The sequence below is a fragment of the Cottoperca gobio genome, chromosome 16 (genome assembly GCF_900634415.1).
Source record: "Cottoperca gobio chromosome 16, fCotGob3.1, whole genome shotgun sequence".
NCBI classification, from domain to species: domain Eukaryota; kingdom Metazoa; phylum Chordata; class Actinopteri; order Perciformes; family Bovichtidae; genus Cottoperca; species Cottoperca gobio.
In genome coordinates, this window is record NC_041370.1 from 21,652,018 (window position 1) to 21,675,420 (window position 23,403).

Here is a 23,403-nt window from a genome sequence, read left to right on the forward strand (position 1 = left end):
GAACGGTAACAGAGCTCAGAAAAAAATAATAAAAATACCGGCAGGGTATTGAAACCACTGGAGTGAAGGCAGAGGGTGGATAAACCATAACACACTACATAGACAGGAAGGCCAGAGGAGTATTTTACAGGCTCTGACAGGGATGATAGTGTGGAAACTGATATTAAACACGGTATCTCTATAAACTAAACTCATATTTACTTGTTTTTTAAGGTGAGACACTGCAAGCAAAAACATTTCAGTGTGTTTTTCATGCACTGGTCAATTTTGAAATGTTGGGTTATTTTGCTTAACATTATTGTGGAAAGAAAACATAGAAAATACAAGTGTAGGTGTTTATTTTACTAACTTTGTCTATTTGTATCTGCATTTCTCCTGAATTCACCTAAATTAAGCGTTAGATAATGCCTCATTTGCATATCTATATCTAACATAACATTTCCAAAAGAAAATACCCCTATCTTCTCTTTATTGTTTCTATTTATATCTATTAAAAGCACCTTAATATGTCTTTAAAATAGGAATATATTCAGGTTTTCTTGTATATCCAGTCCACTTTTATATGCTTATGCACAGATTCCTTTGTAACTGACATATTTAACTATCCAATAGGGGTCAGCATATTTTACAATTTCCCCTCAGTACTTAGTTTTGAACAGGAAAGAGCTTCCATACGTCACATCCCCTGCTTGTGGAGGAGTTTTTTTCTATAACACCTCCTCACTGTAGGGAAATCTAAATGTTCTGCCTGTCAGTCTGCATTTCTCATGGCGTCGGCCACTTAGACCAACTGATCCGGTTGTACAAATGTTCCCATTTGCATTTGCAGACGCTCCTGTATTGATGCTGCTCTGTGTCTTAATCCTTAATATGTTGTGTGCAGTTGCTTTTCTGCATTTCTTTGTCTGAGTGACGTCTGGTACATGCAGTATGCTTACAAAGCACATAGGCCACTATTGTCACGATCGATGCATTATGTAAATCTGCTGCACTGAGGAACTGTCATGGGTTGTTGCTGCTCTGTTTACAACAAAAAGGAAGCAAAGAAAATAATTAACAATTAAAACAAAATAATACTTAATACGCATAGTGAGAATCTTTAAAGTTTCTATCTCGGAAAAGGAACAATTGTGATTGCTGTAATGATTTTTAACACATTTCTAACAATGGGAAGATGTCTGGTTAATGTGGTATTTTGTCCCTGTTGGCTACATTAAGAGCAGCTGGAATATTATGAATTCCCAGAGGCTCAGAGGGACGGCAGAGAGGCCTCTCGCTGCTGAATAAGAGATGGCTCCAGTCTGGAGATCTAAGGAAGGGTTAATCTGATTCCCATTTCAGATAGTCGTCCTAGCAACAATCGGCCAGTCTGCTCTGCTCCTTTGACAGGGGTGTGAGATTTTCAGGTTAGCCAGATAGAAGACTTTATTGTGAGGCTAATTTGAAATGTGAAATCGAGGATGACTTAAATTACAGAGGTCCTCTCTCTCTCATCTGCTGCCAGCGCGGGATAAGAAGATGCCAGGAGAAGGAATAAGAATATCAACAGACACAATTTACTGTCTGTGTTTGATCAGTTTGGCAGCGCAGTTTGCCAATGTGCAGAGCTATGTATAGACATATATATATATATATATATATGTATATATTTATATATATATATATATATAAATATATACATATGTAGAAATCTGTCTTTATTTAGTGTCTGCATTTGTTGTCTTAATTTGCAGACAAAATCCAAACAGATTGCTATCATGTCTCGGAGATGTATTTGCTATTTGTAAATAATGCTCTCAAAAAAAAAGTCAGTTTGTCCTCCAGCTTTAGACGAGATAGAGTTCATGGAAAGAGAAATGGGCGGCTGGAGGAGGAGGAGGTGGAGGAGGAGGAGGAGGAGGAGGAGGAGGAGGTGGAGGGGGCATGCAGGCGCACTGCCGGAGCACAGTGCTCATCTCTTGTGCATATCTGTGCCAATTCAGACCTTTAACATGCTCAAGTGACATTTGCATTTATCCTTGAAGGTTGTTGCTTTTTGTGGGAGAGAAATAAGTGAAAAGCACGAGAGAGGACGAGTATTTTTCTGTTGCATTAGGCAGATGGACAGCTGCCTGCCTCAGATGGAAAAAGCAATGAAGTGTCGAGATTGCACCCCAACCTATTTTCTCTTAGCTAAACTATTTCTGTAACACCCTAATGAAGGAGGGCCTCGGGGTTCAAAAGTAATGGCCTTGAAATACTGACATTTTGCCTTTGAGTAATAGACTACATTACCTAGCTGCCTGAGATGTTGCCAGCAGCCCCCCAATACACCACCTTTATTTGCAAGACGCAAAAGAAAAAAAGAACACCAAAATAAAATAGACCCGAATAGAAACTCACGTGAGGATGAATAGAGCAAGCACCATGTGAATCTATTGTGGTAGACGTTGCACTCTATCTCCCTCTTTTATTTTTTCTTTCCGAGGGATAAAACACCACGTTTGACCTCTGACCAAGAAGAAAAATGACCTTACACATTCAGAATAATTTTTCCGGCATATTATAAAAACCTAACCTCAATCGGCCTTTGAAATGGATACTGATTCTTTAAATTCTTCCCTGCTTGTTTCAGGAAATAGTGAGATCCTGGCGATAGTGAGGCACAATGTGCCCAAAGTTCGCCGCTGAACACTCGCTTCCTTCTCCCTGAAAGTCACCGGGCTTTTTTTCTTTCTTTCTTTCTTTCTTTTTTCATAATAACACCTTAGTTCTTCTTAATCTAAGAGATCTGATGCTGAATCATTGGGTTCAATCCTGCATGATTATTCTTCCTTTTCGATACAATGCAGCACCCGTTTGTCACCAGTCCAACCACTGTACAGCCTTTGTCTGTAGGCCATCATACACACACACACACACACACACACACACACACACACACACACACACACACACACACACACACACACACACACACACACACACACACACACACACACACAAAACATGCCCTGATTCTCAAATTTTCTCAGCATTGTAAAAAACACAAAAAGGGATTGGGGTGGACTTGGGTTGCATGGTGTATAGTTTCTGAAATTGTCTGTTTATGGCCATTCAGAGCAGCAGAAGAGCGTAACTCAGTGGTTATTAATGTTTCTTTAATCACCAAAATAAGCAAATGATTAGTGTGTGTTATCTGTTCCCGTCCAGAAGATGAAGTGCACGGTCCCGGTGGTGCTGAGCGCCGGCCCCAGGTGGCTGCTGGATGTGACTTGGCAGGGAGCGGAAGACAACAAAAACAACTGTGTGGTGTACAGCAAAGGTAAGCAAGCAGCGGCGGCATCCTGTTATCTCTTCGCAGCGCAACACACCACGCCACAGCAGCGCCGCAAAGACAATCCTCCATCCACTCCACTCCTGCCTGTCTCTCTCTCTCCGTCTGTCTCTCTTTTACTTTTTTTCTCTTCTCTTTCTTGCTCTCCTTTTGCTTCTCAAAGTCACAAACACACACAAATAATTGCATGTACGCAGCTGCAAAGACACACAAAAAGACGTACACACTCACACACCATATCTGTTTTACTCTAAAGAGTAATTTATATCACTAAAACTCTGATTAAGAACTGAGAAACATCACTTGACACACAAAGTTAATGGTCTTTAGATTTCACAAGGTAATTAATGCCCCTTTTTTCTCTTTTATACTAAGTGAATCCCTATCTCGCTGCAGATAGCGAGCAAAGCGGAGTTGTGGAGACGGGCTTGCCATTCTGCTTCATTTGTACTCTCACTAATTCAGCAGAGCTTTATATGTACATCTTTAATAAATCAGACATATTCATACACCAGAAATGGATTCATGTAAATAAGTGGAAAGAAATATCCAGCACTATCTGTCAGAAGATCCATGTTGTTTATTCAGCCTTCACCCTTAAAGCACCACAACCCAAATGACCCACTGTCATAACGATAAACTCCTCAATCTGCTGCATTATGTCCAGCTAACCCTCATTAAAACAGCCCAACATGGATCTGTAGGGAGCCTGGGTTTGTTGCAGATTGTATGAGAAGATGCTTAAACTGTATACAGCCCTGACACACAGTGTGTAGCTTCACTTCCCATGAAAGCACAAGGCTTCTGATGCTATAATTGGGTCTTGACGGGTGTTAACCAAAGAGACACAGCAAAATAAATACGTAAATAAAGATGTGTTTTGGATTCCAAAGGGTGAAGGAAAGGGGCTCCATTTATCACTTTTCAAAAATGATTACCCCGTGACAATACCCCCAAAGCTGAAATGGAGCGTCTTCTCCCTCAAAGTGAATAAGTGGCAGGAGTGGGATTTGCAACCCGGATTTTCAGTCTCCCAATTCTCATCTACTAATCACTAGACTGCACTGGGGAGTTATCCTCTTAACCGGCTACTTAACTTTGTGCTCTTTATCACCAAATCATTAAAGTTTTGATAAGCTGTGAAAGAAGATTATGCACTTCTTTAAAATCTTCTAATCTTTTTGCTCACAGACTGACTGTATGAAACAAAAAAAAAGGGCAATAACAAGATTTCTCACTTTTTTTGTGAAGAATTTCCTCCACCACTATTCATACATCCTCGAGATAGCATCACATGCAGCATCCTCACCTCAGCTGTGTATCACTGGCACTTCCTTTGTTTGTCACTTCCAGTTTGACCTTATTAAATTAAACACAATAACATCTCCAGACGTCCCCTTGTGAGACTTGTTCTGTGTTGTACTGCATAAGTTCATTACAGTAAATCCCCCACAAGGATCTTCGCACGCTTGCCAACTGATGATAAACGATAATAGAGAGAACGATGAATACAAAGAATTCATTTAAATCTCGGAGTAGAAGTTAAATATCTCTTGTCACATCATAGTCGCTGCGTCTTTTACATCGCTAAGCAAAGAAAAACTGCGTAAAACACACTGGATGCCATTTAATTCTCTTCATGTGTCTATAGTTTAAGCTTATTTAGTGATTGAAGTATGGTTTTTTTCAGAATCATCTTTATTTGTCACAAAGAAACATGTATTTTCTCATCATGGAAACGTTTTCCTTTGAAACAAATGCCACAATAAATATCAAAAAATGCAACACTGCTATGACACCACAAGGTACAACACACTCCGGCTGTGTAATTCCGTACTTGACTCAGCTTTGTAGCAACTTTGCCACAGAGCTTTGGATAAATTGGTTGGGTGTCCGTTTCTCTCAGCTTTCTATCCAACACTGTTCCACATTTTTGCTCCTGGCAACTTATTTTTTTAGGTGGACTGGGAGTAAGTTCAGAAAGTGGTGAAGTGTTTGATGCTGTTGAGTCGTTTGACTTTTGCGTCCAGACTGATTTACACGGCTCATTCTTCTTCATCGCCCTCTTTTAAATATTCCAATCTGCATGTGTGGGCACCCTCTGGAGGTGACATTGAAATTGAATTTCAGCATGCCGAAAATATCAAATCTTTGTCAAATTCAATTTTAAATTTGGCCTTTTTCACTTCAGTTTTGAAGCGGCGCTGGAGTTGCGTTTATCGTGTCGACAGTGGCGTGGATCGACTAAACGGAAAAGGCTCCTAAGAGGCCGACAGGAACTTTCTTCCCACCTAGTAAAGCTGAGGCCCAGATTGTTTATATCTTCACCCCTGTGCTGCAGGCTGCTTCATTGCTCCCTGAGATGCGTTACTTATGGAAAACAGTGAATATCTCAATACACAGTATGCTCGCAGAATATGCTTTGGCTTACCTTTCAGTGGTCTCGGCTTTCTTTATGGCTGCCTGCAAAGATAGTAGCAGTTCACTTTGGATGCTTGCCAGAGTGAATCTGTGGGGGAGTATCTCTAAGTAAGGACTGGTGATTGGTTTGAGTGGCTGTAGCTTACTGTTGGGTGTTCTGTCTATGATTTCTGCATTACATTCTGCACAACTGCTCATCCTCTATCACCGAAACTTGTCATTCAGGAAGTCGGAGAAATATGTGGAGAGGGAGAGCGGACAGGATTCAGCAAAATGATTCCTCTGAGAGTTGTATTCCAGCAGTGTGTTATGTATAATACATGCACTGGAGTGTGTAACGAGCAGCAGGGAGGTGTATTCAGGTCCCCCCCCCCCCCCCCCCCGGGGCGCCCCTGGTCATCAGGCTAACCCTATAGTGTCAAATATAGAGTCCTTTGCCTATTTTTGGGATCCTACAATTCCTGTTGCCGGCTAAACTATGTCTTCCCTGACTGTTCTGTTTTCCTGTCTGTATCATTGTGTCCAGATGAACAGAAAGACAGGACCATTTTATCCAATTTAAGAAATTAGAAGTCGAAGAGAGGCATGTAAATGTCTTAAATTAGGATTCACAGAGCCATTTCATGAATATAAATTCTTCTTTGAATCACTGTTCTTAAAATGAGAGGCAGCAAGAGAGCCCTGAAGAGGAAGTGGAAAAGTGCAATATCTGTTTTTCCCAGGCTGTCAGCACGGCCCTGTTTGTTTTACATTAAACTCCCAGGAAGAGCCTTAGCAGCCAGCCATTACTAAAACTCTCAACTCTACTACTGCACTAACTCATTATCGAGAAATCCACCTGGAACTCCCACAATGCTCTCCTCCACACTCCGACAGTTTCTTTGAACCCCTGAAGTTATAGAAACAGGCAGCAAGTCTGCAGAGTAATTATATGTTACAGTAACACTGGAGACTGAGGAGAGAGAGGTGGAGGTAGAGAGAGAGAGAATGACAGACAAGGACCCAGAGAGAGAGAAAGATAGAAACCTGTGGAGAATTCAACAACAGATTGATAAACAATGCAGCTGGAAAGTAGGAGAGATTTAACAGAGAAAAGAAATGTTGTCCCATTTTGAGTTTTTCTTCTTCTATCATCTCCCAGTTGAATATGCTACAAGCGGAGTCTCTGTTTAAATGCTGCAAACCTGCCTGATTGGGGGGATTTTAGCAACTGCTCGGACAGCAAATGTGACCAAGCCTGTGATGCGTTGACCGTAGTCAAACAGCTTTTTACAGGATACTTGTGATATTCTATATCTCTCTTTTTGTTTTTCTGTCTTTCCCTCAAAACCTTCTGACTTCCCTCCCTGTGTGTGGCTCTCAGCCCCACGCCCAGTTGTTCCTACTGAAGACATAAAGCTTCAAAATCAGGACATAACTGTTTTACTAAAAGAGGCCAAATCATTCCCTAAAACAGCTGGGCCCTGTAACAATACTGTTAGTAGGCCTGGTCAATATGGAGAAAATCAAATATCACAATATTTTTTACTACATCCCATGATATCGATATTGCAATGATATTCGAGGGTGCTTTCATAAAATATTAACCTAACGATGTATTGACTAATTGGGTAAAGGCAAATTATAGAACAAATTGAGAAATGGACGTCACTTTACTGTAATGCAGCTTTTAAAACCAGGAAAAGACAAAACTCATATTACAATATCCAAAGTCTAAGACGATCCTCAGCTCTACATTTCTAGTCTATTGCCCATCACAACTTATTAGTTGACTTCGTTGTCGGTTTAATGGGATTTGATGACAGCAACAAAAATCTAGAAAAACACCAGCATTATGCTTTAAAATGCGTGCATTTTTATTATTTTTTATAACGCTTGTTGTAAAGCAAAACTGTATTTTAACTCTAAATGAGTTATATTTTATGATATTTGAAGAGGACATTTTAAATTCCCGCAGTATATTACATTCCCCTCAGATAAAAGCTCTCCACAGCTCGCTGAAATCAAACACAATCTGAGCGCAGAGTTAAAGTGTCATTTTTAGGTCTAAAGTACAAAACATGACTTCATTCATTCTCAGTGTGAGCCTTCATTGTGCTTACCCCATTGTAACCTGATATCGGAGCCCATTGAAGCCATACACTCAATGTGACTACATTATGTGGCATTATTCAGAGGTCACCTAAACTTTTCAACTGTAAGCCTCTTAAGCCAGACCACATTCAGATACAGCATGTCCAATAAGTCTCCAGAGCAACTTAGCCCATTGTTCGAGCAGAAATTGACCAATGTAACTAGGCCGTTTTACATAAGCCCGGACTGTGCCGAATTAGCCAACTGGCTGTGTCTTTGTACTATTTCATATTCTCTAAGTCCTCAATATCAGATCTTTTTTATACCTTCATTTGCTCTTTCCTCTGCTCCAGAGCTGTAGACCTCTGAGGCATGAGATGAACTAGCATGACCTGCCTGGACAGATGAAGTATCTATTTGACTCTTTTTTTTATATAATAATAATAATAATAATAATAATAATAATAATAATAATAATAATAATAATAATAATAATAATAATAAAACCAGCCTTGCAGTGTACAGACAAAGTCATTTTGAGTGGTTTTTCCAGCAGAAATTAAAGAGTAAAATGGCACTGCTCCCTGGCAGCATGCAGCATTAAACAGTGAGAGGAGAGGACTCTTACAGTTCAACATTTAATTGTTCATTTCAACCCTCCTCTTTTAAAATGACTGCGGCGAATAGGAGGTGCGAGGGGTTATTATCTGTTATCTGGGAACATAGCGAAATAGTGTGACTGAATAATAACTAAACAACTGACACAATGTAAAAATTTCATTATCAGTGTATTAAAACAAAATTGTACCCTAAAGGAGTCCCCCACCACAGCTCCGAGCAGCCGACTAATTATGTTTAATTAAAAGACAACAGATCAACAGAATCGTTTTCATTAGGAAATTATTAATGATTCCACTGCAACAATAATTGATTGCACTGAGCCACGCGATAACTCGGTACGGTCAGGCTGGAGTGAGCCGGGTGCAGAGGAGCGGCTGGTTTAGGCGTTTGGCAGCTGTTGAGTAGCGTGTCTTGTAGCTAAAGCTTCCACATTAGCAATTGAGGAGAAGTTGTAAAGCTGGCTTTATGGAGAGGAGAGGAGGAGGAATAGAGTGTGTGGTGGGTTAAAGACAGCAAAATCCAAATCATACGGCGATCTGAGAGGACTTAACCATCCCACACATGTATTTAGGAGCACAGGCATTCATGCACATACAATCACGCATCGTTTCAGCATGCAAGACGGGAACACACTCTTATTTTCTCCTGTTTCTGGCTACAAACAAATCCAAGAGGGCGTTTTCTCTTGATTCTTTTTCTTTCTCACTCATAAGCATATGAACTACACACACGCACACACAGACACACACACACTTTGCTGCTGCTCCATTCAGAGCCATGTGAAAGACGTCAGCTCCAGACGCTTCCTCCGACAGCCTTTTATGTGCATTGTTCTCCCGCCGTGCAGGCAGTTTCCCTGTGCTAGACAGTATAGCACAGGCACCAGACACCCCACTCTGCCACATTCACTCCAAACACATGCGAGCACAGACCAAACGCCATTACCGAAAATTTGAATAATGGCTGCTGACACATATATGTCCATCTGCATTCAGCGTGGACTAAGCCTTAAGACAAAAACAACAATACAGAGAGAAAATGTAAAAGAAGTGATGGGCACTGATGAGGGACGATTGTTGTTTTTTTTCAAATATCACCATGTAACATTTTGTAGCTGTGGTCTGCATGCATATTTTTGGAGTATGTGCTTTGTGATTTGTGTTGTGAGCGTGTGAGTATAGCCACTCGTCCTTGTATCAATGCCACGGAAGGTGTCGGGCTAATGAGCGTGGGCTGTCCTTAGAGCAGGAGGGTTTGGGTTGTGCCATTCACTCTGCATATTTAAATGCCTTGTAGAGCTTAAGTAGGCCCACTTTTCCATGTCAGGGCAGCGTTCAATCCTGCTGCGACCATTAATTATGATACCATTGTGCTCCAGTGTGGCTAATAAGAGTGATGTATTGCACCCTCGTGGCATTATAATCATCTGAGTGAAGTACCTGGACTACACTGAGCTCGCTTTAAGCACCACGTTTATAAAAAATAAAAAATAAAAAAAGAAGAAGAAGAAGAAGAAAAAAACAGTGAGTGAAGAGGAAGCTTCTGCCCTCCTCTCAGTCTCCACCGCTGGCTGCATTGGTTAATGCTTCTACATGAGAGAGTGTCACAGATTTAACTTCTCTATAATTGTATAATCAATGATGAGGAATGCTTCAGTATTGATCATGCAGGAAGGCTTAATGTGTGTCTGGGAGTGAAGATACACATAAAGTCACTTGCACTCAAAATATTCAGGCTGTTCTCTTTCACTGTTCGTAGCTCTACCTATGAAAAGGAATGCACTGTAATTCTTATATATCCCACAAAATCAATTTGTATACATGTAATTGTGAACCAGGAAGTACAAAGACTGCAAAGGGAGAAGGAATTGTCTTATTCACGTAACTTCACTATTTCTGTAGTTTTCTTAGATATTTTCCTAAACCTAACCAGGTTGTTGTGTTGCCTAAACCTAACCAGGTTGTTTCCTGTGAAGACGGAAGTTTATTTTGAAAAGACTGGATGCATGTAACAAGAGGACACGTGTTGCTGGAAATTCATAGGAGAACGCAAAAAAAATATGGAATACCTTTTTGTAAGATATCATACAAACTGTTGTATGAGGTTACATTATTGGAAGTACACAGGCATCAAAAGCAGATATTAGTATTTGTTTTACTTTTTCATCCATGCATGTGCACCCTCCCAATCTGCACTGTAGAAGAATGTTATATGACTTATGTGCCTTGCTTCTGCAGATGTCTTCAAACACAGAGCTGCTTAAGTGGATTTTGTGGAGCTGCTTCTTAATATTTGGAGCATGTCTCCTCAGTACTGAATGTGTTCAATACAGATGGGGAGAAAAGATCACATTTTATTACATTAATCACTGCAAGTTAATGTGATTATATGTACTTTATATTTCCCTTCTTAACTTCCCTTGCCTTAACGGCATAATCAATGACCGTTTTTATATTCATTGAAAAATTCTGCGGATATGAAAATAAGCTTCTGCAAGGTTTTTAATCTACTGCAGGATCTTGAGTCAGTAATTAAAGAGTCCATTCTATGTGTGTCTTCTAAAAGCCCTTAGCCTGCTTTTAAGGCCTGGGTATGATGCAGCCCACCGCCCCCATCTCTGCTGTGGTAAGTAGGTGTGAAAAGCATTGTCAGTGTGCTTCAGGATAAAGCCCTGCTGCTGGATGCCATTGGTCAGAGTCAACACCCCCCCACACACACACCACAGACACACACACACACACAAACACACACACACACACACACACACACACACACACACACACACACACACACACACACACACACACAAGATCCTGGAGCAGGTTGAGAAGAAGAGTGTGTGTGCGTGTGTGTGTGTGTGTGTGTGTGTGTGTGTGTGTGTGTGTGTGTGTGTGTGCGGGAGAGGATGTAGGAGGTCGTGGAGGGGTTTGTGTGTGCATGTGTGTGTGCAGGGATAATCAGAGACAAAAGCTGAGAGCTGGAGAGAGGGGCCTTTCTGCACATCCACACAGTTTTTTTTTTGGAATGGGGGGGTGCCTTTTTTATCAGGCTTGAGGGGGGTCACATTGTGTGTGTGTGTGTGTGTGTGTGTGTGTGTGTGTGTGTGTGTGTGTGTGTGTGTGTGTGTGTGTGTGTGAGTGTGTGTGTGTGTGTGTGTTTGTGTGTCAGAGAGAGTGAGCAAGAGGGAGAGATGGAGGTAGAGCGATAGAGGAATCACTGGGGTGGAGGGGTGTTTAGATCGTCAGTCAGCGTGATGGAAAACCACACGGTTAAAGTCTCTCTGAGGGTTGACACAGGACTGCGGCGAGTGGAACTAAACAAGTGAAAGTGAGTCTAGGTGAAACTCTGATGCACTGAGGGAGAGAGGAGATGATCAAACTATGAAAAAAAAGCCTACAGTGAAGGAAAAAAGGACATGACAGTGGAAGAAAAACATACAACACTGCTACGATGATACCACTACCTTAGAGAATAGAGTTAGAACAATTCCATTCCAGCCTTATAGGCTCTGGTGGAGCAGGAGCCATTTTTCCTTTGGTAATGTATACCCCTGCAAATCAATTTTTAGGTTGAATCAGATTTTCTCTGAAGAAATAGCTCGACACATTACAAAATTGTTTTGTGGGGTCGCCACTGTGTTCGTGCAGGAGAACTCGGCGATAACCTTTATACATACCTTTGCAGCTAATCCATTTTATTGATTGTACATCCACCTGCGTGGGAAAAAAACACATAGCCCCATAGTCTTTAGAGCGCCGTATCAGTGTGATATCAGCGCTTCGCTTTTCTCATTGCAGCGCACGGAGGAACACAACTGCAAGCCACCTCTAGCATTTGTACCTTATCTGTGGGTTGTTTTATCATACAATCTGGTCAGGGATCTTAGCTATTCTAGCCCTTTTAAAGTCCAATGCCATGGGTAAGGACACAGGGATGCATGAGTTTGGTTCAACAATGAGCTTTAAAGGTGTAGTTGTAGCAGTTTGGAAATGTAATGGTAATGTTTGTGTAAACATGTTAATAATAAGCTAGAAGCATGGCTAAAACATGTTTAATCTGTGTTTAAATCATGTGGAGATCACAGAACCAAAGACCCAGGTGTGGATAGAGACTGTCTCAGGATTGAGGGCGCTATACAGGTTCTAAATTCTGGAAAAAGGAAACCTTAATATTGGATCGGTAATATGTATCGGTAGATACCCTGAATTGAGGTATTGGAATCAGTGCAATAAACTATGGTTAAGGTAAACCAACTAAAATGCTTTGTTAAGGCTATGTATGGGTAGGCAAACACTGGGTCCAGGTTAGGGAAGGTTGTGGCCCCGACATCCGTACCATTGCCACATGACTACATATAGTTCACACCACTTCCGGAAATGTCCAATATGGACGTAATTGTCAGGGATACTGTGCTGCTGATAGGGCTACATTTCAGAAAACACTCATGTGGGTTCACTCAGAGGGCAAGGACCTGTTTTGTCATTTAAGTATGGTAAGTTACAGTTAAGTAACAATGCTGTTTTACGTTTCTAAGGTTAAGCCTCAAGCCTTGTGTCTGTCTCCACTGTGATATCAGTGATATCGGCTGCTTATGAGCTAACCCTACCTCCTCGAGGTTGCTTTAGTGCCTGAGCTCTGCTGACCTCTGCCTGTCGGCGCTGGGTGACAGAGATGGGTGCCCCTGTTCCTTGTGTGCGCTTGCTTTGAGTGTGTTAGAGAGAGAGAGAGAGAGAGAGTGGACAGAGCTGCGAGCAAGACAGGCGCGCTGTAGGTACAGTAGTATAGAGGACTAGACATCAGTGTCGTACAGGTCAGACAGGGCCATCCATTCTCTGAGCCCCAGGGAGGAGAGAGAGAGAAAGAGAAGGGAAAGGAGAGAGAGAGAGTGGAGGAGAGGTGTGTGTGTGTGTGTGTGTGTGTGTGTGTGTGTGTGTGTGTGTGTGTGTGTGTGTGTGTGTGTGTGTGTGTGTGTGTACAGAAAAAGAGAGATGGGGGGGTGGGGGTGGGACTGATGCACTGTTTCTCTTAACTCTGTCAAAGCCACTCCATTGTGCTCCCCCGTGCAGTGAGTGGAAACCAATCTGTCATCGCTCCACTAGCCAGCATACTAGAAGAGGGTTAGACTGCTGGAAACACAAGTCTATTCAATGTGAAATGTAACTGGAATCTGAGCCCTTGGATAGCTGGATTGAAGGAAAAAATTGATGTAAGATTTTTGAACTCCGCTCTCCCTCAGACTGTGAAATGGAAGCCGTGAGTACAGTATTTGGGTCTGCGCGAGATAGGTTTCAGTCTCGTATCTCTCCCTTTTACACAGAGAGGTGATTGACATGTTTTGTTGATGGAACTCTATCCAAACCATGTGAGGTTTGCATAGGCATGAAGGGCTCAGTTAAAACCTCAGACAGACAACCTCGCTCGATATTACCCAGCAGGGATGGCCTCATTTGTTTAAGATTTGACTTTTATTTCTGGCATTGGCAATATTTAGATAGTCACAGTCACAGAGGGGTGACTGAGTAGCAGAGACAAAGTCTTCAAGTGGAGCTGTGAACATTTCAGCGTTCTATTTCCCATTCCATATCCATGTTTTCCTAACACCTGTCACCTATAGAAACGGAGCATCCCCTGACTCGCACAGAAAACATGACCACTTCTCCTGATGCCCTGAGCTCACTAAGCCTGCATACTGTTGAATAGTAGCTACTAATGCTATGTTCCGATGCCATTTGGAGTCACTTCTTCCCCTCTCCTCGCAGGAATCCCCCTTGCGCCATTTTCCCTGTAATCTCCCCACTCCTCTCTGTTGTGGGGTGGCTCGCCCGCTGCTCCCGTCACTATTCCCCAGCCCCTCTCCTTCTTACAACCAGCACCTCCACCATTTTAATCCCTTTGACCCAAACCCTGTGTGTTTCCCTGTATCAACAGCTCCTGGAGATTACATCCTGCCTGCCTCCTCACCGCTGCGTGCTTCAGTCACTGTGGCTGTAGCCAGCTAGGGTCTTAGTCAGACACTGCTGGGTGTGATAGCCACTGTGGCTAGTTAGCTTGGTCGGGTCGAAGCCTGAGTGCAAGTAGCTGGAAGAGGAATGAATGCGTGATGAGGACGCACTGGGTTCAAAATCAGAGCAGCATCAGAGGTTTGGGCTGCAGGAGACGTAGCGGAGACTTCAGGAGGGCTCTGACCTCATGTGAAAGTTTGTTTAGGTGAAAAGAAACATCGTATATTTTAGGAAAATAAATGAGCATTACTATTTGAGTATGTCTCTCATTGTTCCTTTAGCAAGGCAGATAACGTCCATCTGCTTCATTGTACACATCAACCCATCAAGGACAAATCTTAAATGCTTTTGGTGATATGCTTACCTCCCTGTGGGTTTGGTTTCCCCTATGGCCGAGAGTTTGAGGTGTCCACCATGATTCACAACATTGCTGGTTCGAGTCCAGCTGGGGCCCTTTTGTGGATGTTGTTCCATATCTCTCTTCCTGTTATCTAAATCTATAAGCTATGATAATAAAGCTATAATAAAGGCCTCAACTGCCCAAAAACTATTTGAAAAAAAAGCAGTTTTGTCCATGAGGATATTTTCCTTACTCATTTTACAAAAGGACTGACTTCACAAGATACACGAGATACTGATGCTAAAAAGAAAACAGATTTTGAAATTGAGCACGTATGAAGATTTGTATTTAAAAAAACAAAGGAAATACTCTGCCTTAAATTAGAAAGATGTGTAAGTCAGTGCAAAATTCATTCAATCTAGGTTTCAGGTTATGTTTAATACATCTTAGTTTCTTTATTATCAAATGTTTATCTTTGAGGCTTTAGATGAATAACTCCATGTTTGAATCACGCTGTAAAGGACGGTGTACACACTCTCCTTAACTCATTTGGTATTTCATCTGCAGCACACATTTGTTCCTCATGTCATCATTTCAATGGGAAGGTGTAAAATACAAAAGTGTCCCATTGTTTTGCACTATTTCTATCTTTACAATGCACTCAATGAAGAATTTGTGATACTGAAATCATATTGCAAGATTTCTGCAATCTGCAATACAGTAGTTCTACTGCAATGGTACCGCCATCAAATAACGTGGTTACATTTGAGTGTTTCACTCAGTATGAGCATCATATCACTTCAAAGAGATGTTGAAACACGCAGATACAGAACACATATGTGATATTTCCATACACTTTGGAAATTAGTTTTCCCAAATTTAAGCTACTTTAAGAGGAAATCAGGGTTCAAGAGGTTAAGCGAGTTATCTCGAAGCGGCCTGTCAGAACCCTTCACTGCTTCTGCTGCTTGTCAGAAAAGTGAAGCAGCCGTCAGGAGAGTTAGAGCTGCTTCCGTCGCTATGCTGCAGAGCAGTCTGTGCTCGCAGAGGGCCCCTCCTCTTTCATGTAGTGTTTCTGGTAATGGGTTAGGGCTTTATTGATGTGAACTTATGTGATCATTGCATAAAGAACTACCACTTCTCTCTCTCCCTCTCTCCTGCTCAGTTTTCCTGTGGGCCACATTAAATCAAGCCTCCGACCTAGACTGTAGTTAAATTAAACCCTATCAGCATGTTGCCCTCTCATATCGGAGAACAGGCCTTTATATAGACGGCCTGTAAATGGTGATTAGTCAGTGTTTTGATTAAAATTCCACCACATGTGTGATACTCTGGTGCAGCCAATCCCCTCCTTCTCTCCCTCCCTCTCTCTGTGCATAAACATATATTATTGAGACATAAACGCACACACCAGACCCTCCCCTCTCCTCTACCTCTCCCCCCCTCCCCTCGTCCCTGTCTGGCCTGTTCGCATGGCTCAGCAGAGTGCAAGGCTGATTTAAGGGCCCTTACAAATGGGAAGGTTGCAAGTGAAGACAAAAAGCAGAGACAAATCACACCACAGCAGTCTCAAGGTTTCCACTAAACCTATTCAACTGGAGGGGAGCGGCAGAACAGTGAAAAATATATACACACTCCATCCTGTCAGAACGCTTTTGGCTTATCTTGAGTGACTGTCAAGGCTGGGAATATCAGGGAATGGACAGAAATATATAAAATTAATAAGCCGCTGGATGTTGTCGGGAGTTATGATGCTTCATAAATCCTGGTTTGATCATGGCGGACAAGGCTTAAACCCACAGCTTCCTAATGCGCACAGCAGTGTTTTGGACTGGATTTTATTCTGTTTTGGAGATAGAAGCCCTTAGCTGGCAAAAGTAAGATTTATCATCTCCCTATCCCCCCTCTTTCTTTCAGAGTGACAAATATTAAAAAGAAGGCCTGAGGGAAGTTGGCAGCCATTACCACCTTTAATAGAAGGGCACAGGCGTAGCAAGGTGAAACTGGGGCCAAAGGCAGAGAAATGCTATTGAAAGAAAAGAGAGAGAAGCGGGAGAAGAGAGAGAAATTGGTACTAACTTATCAGTTGTACTTCCTTTGTCGGGTCAGGGGTCTTGGAGCTTTTTTTTGTTTGTTTGTTTCTCATACTGAGGGGATGGATGCTATCTTTACCGCCATCCAAGCATTTCTGCTCTGTCCAGTGCTGCAGGTAATATTTCATGTCAGGAATTAAGCAAGCCAGCCCACCGACTCCTTTCTACAGTTACATGGCCACCGCATCCATCATCGTCCCCTCTTCCTCTTTAGAGGGTTGGCTTCAGTGCTACAATGCAACTAAGTATATTCACTCAAGTACTGTATTTAAGTACAAATCTGAGGGGCATGGAACAACTATAGTTACTTAACAAATTAGGATTTAACTTACAAAACATAAGAACAACTTTTAAAATATGAGGGATTGTAAAAGAAACATATATTTTATTTAAATAAACATTTGAAGTTTAAAAAAATCAGTAGATTAATCAATGAGTTGATTAATATGTTGGTGGTTAATACAATAATCACCAACTGTTTTAATAACGGATCAATCGTTTGCCATTGTTCATGCAAAGATGCCAAACATTTTATGGTTTCAGCTACTAGAATATGACTATTAGCATCTTTTCCTCATCTTAATTTACAGTAAACTGAATAATGTTGAGGTTTTGGTAGTTAGTCGGACAAATCAAGACACTCAAAGGTGTCACTTTGAGCTCTGGGTAATTGTGATGGGCATTTCTCCAGTTTTACTGACCAAACAACTAATGTATTGATCCAGTAAGTATACCAGCAGATTAATCCTTATTGAAAATAATGAAAAATAAATAAAATTAGTAGTTTACTGCTTAAACATGAATGCATGGGTAATGATTGCCTAATAATGTATATAATATATAACCAACCCTGTCTCCCACAGCATAATGCATTCTCAATTGCATTTCAAGGGAAATATATCTTTTTTCCTGGATTATTGTTACAGTTTTAACAGGTGTTTAACGTTGTGAATTGAAACAAAACGCTAAATAATTCTTGGTTAGGTTTAGTAAAATATCATGGTTTGTCTTAAAATGAGTCCGTGTTGACTTTTGGTTTCACATGGGACAAGAAGAATACGTGAGAAAGTGATTTTTAGGAGGCTGATCTTGCAAACTATACAGTTAGATATACTACACCAACAATGAGTGCATTATCCTGATAATATCTGCGTATTTATACTTAATTAACATCTTCAATGCACAACTTGTACTTGGAGGAGTATTTTCACAATGTGGTATTAGCAGTTTTACTTAAGTAAAGGATCTGAATTCTTCTTCTAGGACTGGTTGTTTTGTGTGGATCCTTTTCCTTTCAAGGAAGCTTCGGCTGTGTAAATACGACAGCGGAGAAAGAGACTAATTAGACCACCATGCTAATCTCCGGGGCTTTACCTGTCAATAAAAATGTTGTCAGTGAAGATGAAGTGTCTATAAATGAAAGGCTCGGCAGTTTTGATATGTAAAACACATGTCACATTGTTTCATTCAGTAACATCTCAGTGAGACAAGTTGTCAACAGAAGTAAAATGACAACAAAAACATCTTTGCTGGACCAAATCAGAATATTCCTATTTGAGACTTGTGTGTGTGTGTATGTCATCCCCCCCCCCCCCCCCCCCCTTGTTCTATTTGGGAGAGGTCATGCTTTTTGAACACAAGTTGTAGTGAGTGAATTTATTCCACTTATTTCTTGTAACTGCACGAAAAAAGTAATGAGGTGTTGAAGATAAATATATGAAGACAATAAGCCATGCAATCCTTCTTCTGTAGCTGCTTTTGAGTCAATTAGCACATTTCAGAGACTCTGAAGAATATCGCTGCCTTATGTAGCTCCTCAATATGCAGCATCTGACTTTTATCCAATTACATTATGTGAGGTCTGTGGGCACGCCGGGTACAGCGCACATAATGGAGGATGCCATCTTTGGTGTGATATTCTTCAACACTTTTCCATTGCATATGCCTATGGCTCTCACTATGAATTATTCAAAGGCTTCATCCACACAGAAGAGAGTGAGGAACTGGGCTCCATAGTAAACAGATTTTCTGCTCGCCATCCTCACAAATCTGAAGTGTAGCACATTGTAAGAACCAAATAATTACACGGTGGCCCCTTTTCCCTCCTGTCTGAGTTAACCTGGCCTCAGAATTACATTTGGACTGAATAATATTTTGTCATTGGTGAGTTAATTGAAGTTGCTCAGGACCTCCAACGACAGATGAATGCATGAAAATTCATCCTTTCATGTAATTCCATGTAAAATAATCCTCCATTTAAATATTTCTTATCCCAGTTTTTTATCTCATCAAACATATTTGACTCAGGAAATGACTCCAATATGGTTTCAGAATATTTGTGCTCCCTGCACTCCCTCTGTTGATTTATTAAACTATAATAGATAACGGCCCTAGAGTTTGACTCCGGCTATGTATAATCACTTTAGTTCCTCGCTGGCTATTGTGCTGTGAAATAGAAAATATGAATATTACATGGGTTTTAAATCCCGACAAAAATTATTTTTTTTCCAGAACAAGAAAATTGACATATCCATTGCATTACTGCAGCGCCCATCTTTTGGCTAATGGAGATTTCACATTATAGCGGCTCACATTATAGCACCATGAAATATGCTAAGCATTTAAGAAAAATGAACTTTTTAAATAGTCCATCAGTGTAAAAAAAAAGAAAAGAGGGGATGAGGGGGGGGGGAGAGGGGGGTCTGTGAGATTTCTTCCTCTCTCTTCCCTGCTTTGGGGATTTGCCCTGACCTTCAACTGGCCGTATCTTCCAGAGCAGATCTGTGGCAGTGACACATGTCATGTGTTGGAGAGGACTGAGCAGGAAGCAGAGGAGACAAGAGGGAGTGATCTTGGTCTGCAGCCCAGTCAGAGTCGGAGTCCGCCCTCATGTCAAAGGATGGGCATGTTTGGCCCAAAACACAGACTGAACCTCATCCACTAATCTCAGCACAAAAACACCTTTGGGTGGCTGATGGGGAGGCGAGCGCGCACACATTTCACAATGTCGAAGAACACAGAGGGTTCAAAGCTGCCCTTAAATTCTTGGGCTGTGGGGAGGGATGGCTATACGGGGGAGAACAAGAGAAAGAGTGACGGGGAGGGGGAGAGGAGTGGATCTCCAGATTCTCCTCTTGTAAAGCCGACCTGGCTGAAGCCAAGCCAAGCCTCCCTTTCTCCTTCCTATTCGGCTTTGTAGGAAACCCTGCATGTTTTTCTGCCGCGCTTGTTCTCTCCCACTCAGTAGGAAAACACAAACTACAAAAGAATAGACGCTCTTCATAAAGAGACGACATCTTAAGGACCCCCCTCCCCCTCTTGAAGCTCAGGTTTGCTATCTTGTAGTTGAAAGCACATTATCACATGTGAATGAAGTTAACACGCACATCGACCTGCGATGTTTCTTTGCATCAGTGCAACGCTCGACTGAACACTCCCTTTTCACCCAGACAGATTGTATGAAGGCGGTGGAATAATTTGTTATCGACTCTCAGAGGCTCTGAAATTGAGATCAAAAATCAGCCAAACCCCCAAAGATTAACATCTGTATTTTACAAAGATGGCTAATGTCACACGGTTGACAACTATCATTATGTCCTGCTTACTTTTGAGAGTGTCTACCTTTATTCATCAAAAGGCTGCGTTTTACCTTTAGTTGGGAGCTAATTGATAGACTGAGACCTTGTTGTTTGTATGCAGCGCATCAAGCAGACGCTGTGACTTTCAGCATGTCTGTAAATAAATAAATCATAAAGTTTGTTTTTCTGCGAGTCAAAAGAAACCTTTTCTTTGTCTTTGTGTTTAGCGCCTTTTGCATCGACACGAGGCTAAAACCCAGAAGACTACAACGTTTAGGAAAGCTCCTAAATAGCGGCTCTGAAGCTAGGTTTGAGCTTTGTCATCACGCTTGAAGAATTTCCTTTTAATGTACTGTAATGTGAAATTCAGTGGGGACAAGTTTAATTGAGTTTTACACAAACCAGTTGGGAGTAGCGCTGGAAGGTAGGTGATGTTGAGGTTTTTAATCTCTGGCTCCGGAGAGGCTTGTTGACGGAGTGGTTCTTTCTCTTTGTGGAGAAAAAAAGAGGAAGCCTAAGAAATGATACATCCATGGATAAAACCAATTGGCAACCCTCAAAGGGACGGGGGGTGATAAGGCAAATCCAGCACTTGTAGAGAAATAAAAGAATCCAACTGTTCATTAAAACGGGAAACAAAACAGGCGATTGAGAAGGAAGGCAGACTGCTCAGTGGAGGAGTGAGTGAAACAGACAAACAGAGCCAGAGATATCAGAGGAAAGGATTGGAAAATAATCAAGGATTTGTGAGGAGAATTAATAAGGAAGATAGGCACAAATAAGCATTTTTTTCTGACTCTGTGCAAAATTAGGAGGGATGGACTACAATTATCAAACAGGGGAAATGGCATAAGCTACATAGACACCTAATTATAAAGGATAACCTAGATATGAAGGTTGCTTTCTTTTTATTTTACACACTTTCACTGCGAGGCTTCTTTTGTGCTCAGTAAAGCAGATATTCATTGGATAGAGAATATTCAGAGACTGTTTAATATAGTCGTATTTTCTTATTCTCTGCCAGCAGTCTACATTCTGTAACTGGTATGTAATCCGTTGAGAAAAGGAATGATTTTAACCTCACATAAAAAAAAAATGTTCAACTGCTGGAACAGTATTTTAGCTCAAGGAAAGTGGTCTGTGAAGAATGTGTTTCTATACAGCCTGGTGTAATAGAAATTACACTCTCTTACAACTAAACTGCATTGTCAATTACGTTTTGAGGGGGAAAAAAGTTTTCCTCCAGGATTACGTTTGTTTTTTACGTATCACAAATACGTTTCTAATTAAAGTATGCAGAAGTTTGAAGAAGGTTGGGTGAAACAAACACAGACCTTTTACCCAGGAGACCAAAGTCAACGTTGACTTATTTAAATGGACGTCTGTAACTTAAATAAAGTAACAACATACTTTGTTTCAGCTGGGGACAGGAGACAGGAGACAGGGGACAGGAGACAGGAGACAGGGGACAGGAGACAGGAGACAGGGGACAGGGTACAGGAGACAGGGGACAGGGGACAGGGGACAGGAGACAGGAGACAGGGGACAGGATACAGGAGACAGGAGACAGGGTACAGGAGACAGGGGACAGGAGACAGGGGACAGGGTACAGGAGACAGGGGACAGGAGACAGGGGACAGGAGACAGGGGACAGGAGACAGGGGACAGGGTACAGGAGACAGGGGACAGGAGACAGGGGACAGGAGACAGGGGACAGGAGACAGGGGACAGGGGACAGGGGACAGGAGACAGGGGACAGGAGACAGGGGACAGGAGACAGGGACAGGAGACAGGAGACAGGAGATAGGAGACAGGAGACAGGAGATAGGAGATAGGAGACAGGGGACAGGGGACAGGAGACAGGGGACAGGAGACAGGGTTGTTCTTTAAGTCACTGAAAGATCTTTGTAAGAATATTTCACTGGACCGACTAAATTAGCCGAATATTGACTGAGGTTTGGCCTCTCTCGTGTTGAATTCAGAATCAAACCAATTTAATATCAGATTTACATGTTTTGAAATGTGCTTTAAACTTTAACTTTCCTGACAATGTGCTGGGTATCTCTTTGCTGGACAGGCGGACGCTTGTGTGATGGTGCTGTTTATTTTCTGACAGTAATTCACCTCCTGGAGGTTAGTTGACTCTATCACCTGATCCAGCTCCCGGTAATGAGGTTTGGAGTCAGGGACTTAAGGTGATACAAACAAAGGGGTAATGAAAGACTGAAGAGGAGAGGTTGGAGGGAAGGCGAGGCGAGAGGGGAGCGGGGGTGAAGGGAACTGGCAGTGAAATAATCAGCACTTGTATGATCGGCCACTGAGACATTCCATTGGTGTTTTGTGTGAAAGAGAGCCATTCATCAACGTATCAATAAAAATATGGAGCAGATTATTATTGTGTTTGCTTACCATGAGCCCCCATCGTAAATAATGGCCGCTGCTGCCTATATTAATTATAATTAGAATGCTGATAATGTGTGTGCTCTTTTATTACAGGGGCTGAATCAATTTTACAGTCTTATTCAGCCCTGCAAGGTCACACAAAGTTGCCAGGGTGAGAGATGTGTCTTTGTAAAGCCTTGCTGCAATCAGGGCTGGGGGACGCAGGATAGAGAAAGACCCAAACCGGTCGGATAGATGTCTCAGCATCTTCAAGTACCATGAAGATTTTCCTTCAGTGTTGCAAATTCATGACAGGGAGGGAGCCTTTGGAAAACTTTCCACTGAGCAACTTTTCTAGGAATGAACGGGAGGCCGCCTCCAAAGCTGTATCCAGATCCCTTTATACAATCATTTGTATATTTGGGTCTTTAGCTTGCTAGCTGCTCCATTATGTTCAAAAGCTAGTCACCAACTATGCCATTTTGGGCTTGTAAGCTACAATGGTTTTATCAGAGTAATTACAGCCATGAAACCAAAACAATGCGCTAAAAGGGGCAAAACAGACTCTATGGAGCTG

General features: G+C 41.8%; 1 protein-coding gene across 2 annotated transcripts in view; it reads left to right on the forward strand.

Annotated features, from left to right (window-relative positions):
• Nucleotides 1-23,403, forward strand: part of zfpm2a (zinc finger protein, FOG family member 2a) — a 118,491-nt gene that overhangs the window by 70,797 nt on the left and 24,291 nt on the right. Inside the window, exon 5 of one of the 2 annotated variants that reach the window (XM_029451507.1) lies at nt 3,193-3,304. In XM_029451507.1, the coding sequence (XP_029307367.1) occupies nt 3,193-3,304 (112 nt within the window). The remainder of the gene's footprint in view (nt 1-3,192; nt 3,305-23,403) is intronic. The other variant, XM_029451508.1, reaches the window with a different exon arrangement.